Raw genomic sequence first — 3,093 nt, 5'->3', positions numbered from 1 at the left:
AGGAGCCCCAGAAAGTCCATGTGAAGGTCAGGGAGGGTGTTCTGTTAGTGAGAGCCTGGACACACATTTTGTGAGTGTGTGAATGTGTATGGGGGAGGTGTGGAAAGGCTCCGTAGCCAAATGGACAAAGGCCAGATCCAGCAGGAAAAACAGGACTCAGACCCAAGACGGACCACAGTCAGTCTAGAAAACCAGTCCTGGGCGTGAAGGAAGGCAGGTCTACCTCACAGGCTTCTAATTTGGGAGAAGCCAAATATGGGTCACTCACAAGTCGCTGCCACCAACAACCAGAACTTGCTGCTCATTCCTGTCGGGGCACCCCTGAAGCCATCCTTTGTGTCCCCTGCTTGCTCTTGGGTCTCTGCCAAAATGAATGTGAGGGAGGCCAGCTCCCTGCTGTACCAAGCTCTGAATTAAATAGCCTCAGCTCGTCCCCATTTGCTGGTTCTCCTTTATTCCCCAGGGTTCATGGATGCATGTCAGCAGAGGCAGGGTGTACACCTGTGTGCACGTGCTCCTGAGTGTGTGTGGGGAAACAGCAAGTTGGAGAGTGGGGGTGGGGAGCTTGCACGCGTAAGATCTCACTTCTGTGCAAGGTGAAGTGGCACAGACCGTAACCCCAGCTGCCCGAGAGACTGAGGCAGGGTTTGAGGCTACCCAGAGCAATGTAGCAAGACTTTGTCTCACAATACAAAAGACTGGGGATGTAGCTTGGTGGTAGAGCACTTGCTCAGCATGCATAAGGCCTGCGATCAACCCCATTAGTAGAGCAAAAGGAAAAGAAACTTGCTTCTGGACCTGTTCCCGTAGGGTCTCTCCTCTTTATGGCCCACGAGCTGCGGCTGGTGGTGGGGGTCTGGAGAAGGAACTGCTTGACAGTCACTTCTGTGGTGTGATGAGCCATTCATTCCTAGGCACCAAGCTCTCTTCCTGCTGTGGAAAGCCACCAGCAGCCACCAAGGTGACCTTACCCAGCCCACCATTCACTCAGAGGTGCCTGGTGTCCCATGATTAGCGGGGAGGCCCTAACTCCCTGCCCAAGCGCATCAGGGTTTAATGAGAGCCCAGGTAGCCACTTGCAAGAATTAATGGTTGGCAAAATCAGAACAGGGGTAAACAGCCTTTTCTCTCCCACACGGCCTCCCTGTGACTCTAACCGCAGTGGATGGGGTGGATGGGTCGCTGGGTTGTCACCACTTTCTGATCAATGATGGTAATTTTCTTCCCCTCCAGATAAGCTTTATCACAGTTAAGGGTCTTAGTGAGCACTGGAGTCAAAAGAAAATTACATGCTCGTGCAGGCTTTTCTCAAAGCTTCTCGGTGTATTTTGCACACCGTTCTGAGTTATTGTCAAGCTGCTCAAAAGCAATGCGTAGCCCACCTGCTGAAATTCTGAGGTGCTGTTCAGCAGCAGACAAGGCAAGAAGACAGTCTGCGGCCCAGCCCCAGGCACCGCACTGCAACTCCCCACCCCTAGATGTAGTTTTAAAGTGAAAGAACCCAAGTCTTACGGCCTTGCCCTCGTCAAATGCATGCCTGTAATGGGGCGGAAGAGAAAAGAGTGAAGAGAACTCCCAGCCCCGGGCCTGTCTCGCACACCTGCCACGGCTGGGGAAACGCTCACTCCCACTCGAGTAACTGCCACCCATACTCGGCCCTAGAGGTCTCGGGGCCTGGGGTCTATCCATCCACTCCGAGAGTTTGAAGAGCTTTTTCTGTCGTCTTCAGATCACTCACCTCATCTTGAAGACGTCTGTTTTCTCCTGCAGCTCTGTATTGTCCCCCCAAGCTCACGAAAGCACTCTTCGTCAAGAGTGAACTTAATTGCCAGTTCAAAACATGAAAACGCACACTGTAAATCTATGAGTAACGAACTGATCATTAAGTGAGTCACCAACCTTCTCTCGCAGATAAGGACTGAGAAAAGCATGACTCATGACGCCACAGCGAAGGAGTTCGCAGCCGGCTGTGTGGGGGCTGAGGGATTCCAGCCACCAAAGAGATTATGGTGAGGGCCAAGGAGCTACATTGGCTGGCACTGGGGCAGGGCTGGGGCTCAGGTGCGGCCCCTCTGCTAGGCCTGGGCAGAACCAAATGGGATGAGGAAACTGCAGTCCGTGTGCTCGGGCCTCGAACTGGGCCCAGGGACACAATTCAAACAGCCACACGCACTGACCACACGCGGTCCCTCCCCACCCTGTCCTCCACCGACCCCGCCTTCTGGCTCCTGTTCCTTTCCATTGTGGGATTTCCACCCGATATCTACTTCTGTCCTGTTCCTTGTGGCTCCTAACTACCTCCGAGAAATTGATTGCCATGAAAGGAAGACAGGTGAGCGCACACCGTCCCTGCCTGCCGCGGCGTGTCTTGCTTGGAGACGGACCCGCGGAGAGACCAGTCCTCTCCAGGGTGAAGAGCACCACCTCAGACTCGGGGCGCGGCCACTGTCCTAGGCCTGCAGGTGGACCTCACGGGGTCGGTGCCCTGGGGCCGGGGGAGGGGACACAGCTGTCCTTGCTGTCTGGACCTGGCCTATCCAACACGGCAGCCACTAGCCCTGGGAATGGTTTAAATTTAATTTTACAAAGTGAAATAAAGTTCGGTTTTGCTTAGGCTCCTTTCCAGGGCTTGGTAGCCGGCGTGCTAGCGGCTTCGGACAGCGCGCACGCCGCTGTCTTCCATCAGCACAGAGCGGTGTGGGACAGCGCTGTCCTGGGCTCCAGACTGCTCTGCAGATTTCCCTGGGATGTGAGCAAAAGCAGCCAGGGCGCAGAGTCCCAGCGACGTCGGAGGGGCAGACCCAGGGCAGGGACCCTGGAGCGGGCGGGCTGGGACTCCAGGGCGGGGGTGGGGGGCGCTAAGTGAATCAGAGCTGGACGAGCAGCTTCTCTTTTGCAATCCTTGCTGGTCGGACAGGCTCCTGCTGAGTTACATCACTTCCTAAAAAACAGGCAAACACCTCTCCTTCAAGGGAGCAGGGACCCAAACAAGCAGGAAACAGGAAATGTGCGCGGTGGAGGACGCCAGAGCCGGCAGCATCCCCAGGAGCTGACATGAGCGCCGGGCGCGCAGCCCTCCTCGGGGTCCTGCTG

At 55.6% G+C, this 3,093-nt stretch overlaps 1 protein-coding gene across 1 annotated transcript in view; it reads left to right on the top strand.

The window, feature by feature from the left end:
• Positions 1 to 255: 255 nt before the first annotated feature.
• Positions 256 to 3,093, top strand: part of Tmem154 (transmembrane protein 154) — a 39,414-nt gene continuing 36,576 nt past the window's right edge. The window contains exon 1 of the mRNA XM_033759954.1: positions 256 to 375. Within this exon, the coding sequence (XP_033615845.1) occupies positions 256 to 375 (120 nt within the window). The remainder of the gene's footprint in view (positions 376 to 3,093) is intronic.

Source organism: Fukomys damarensis, unplaced genomic scaffold (genome assembly GCF_012274545.1).
Source record: "Fukomys damarensis isolate Sample0158 unplaced genomic scaffold, DMR_v1.0_HiC HiC_scaffold_38, whole genome shotgun sequence".
NCBI lineage: Eukaryota > Metazoa > Chordata > Mammalia > Rodentia > Bathyergidae > Fukomys > Fukomys damarensis.
Note: the sequence above shows the minus strand (reverse complement) of the source record. Positions and strands in the feature narration are given on the sequence as shown.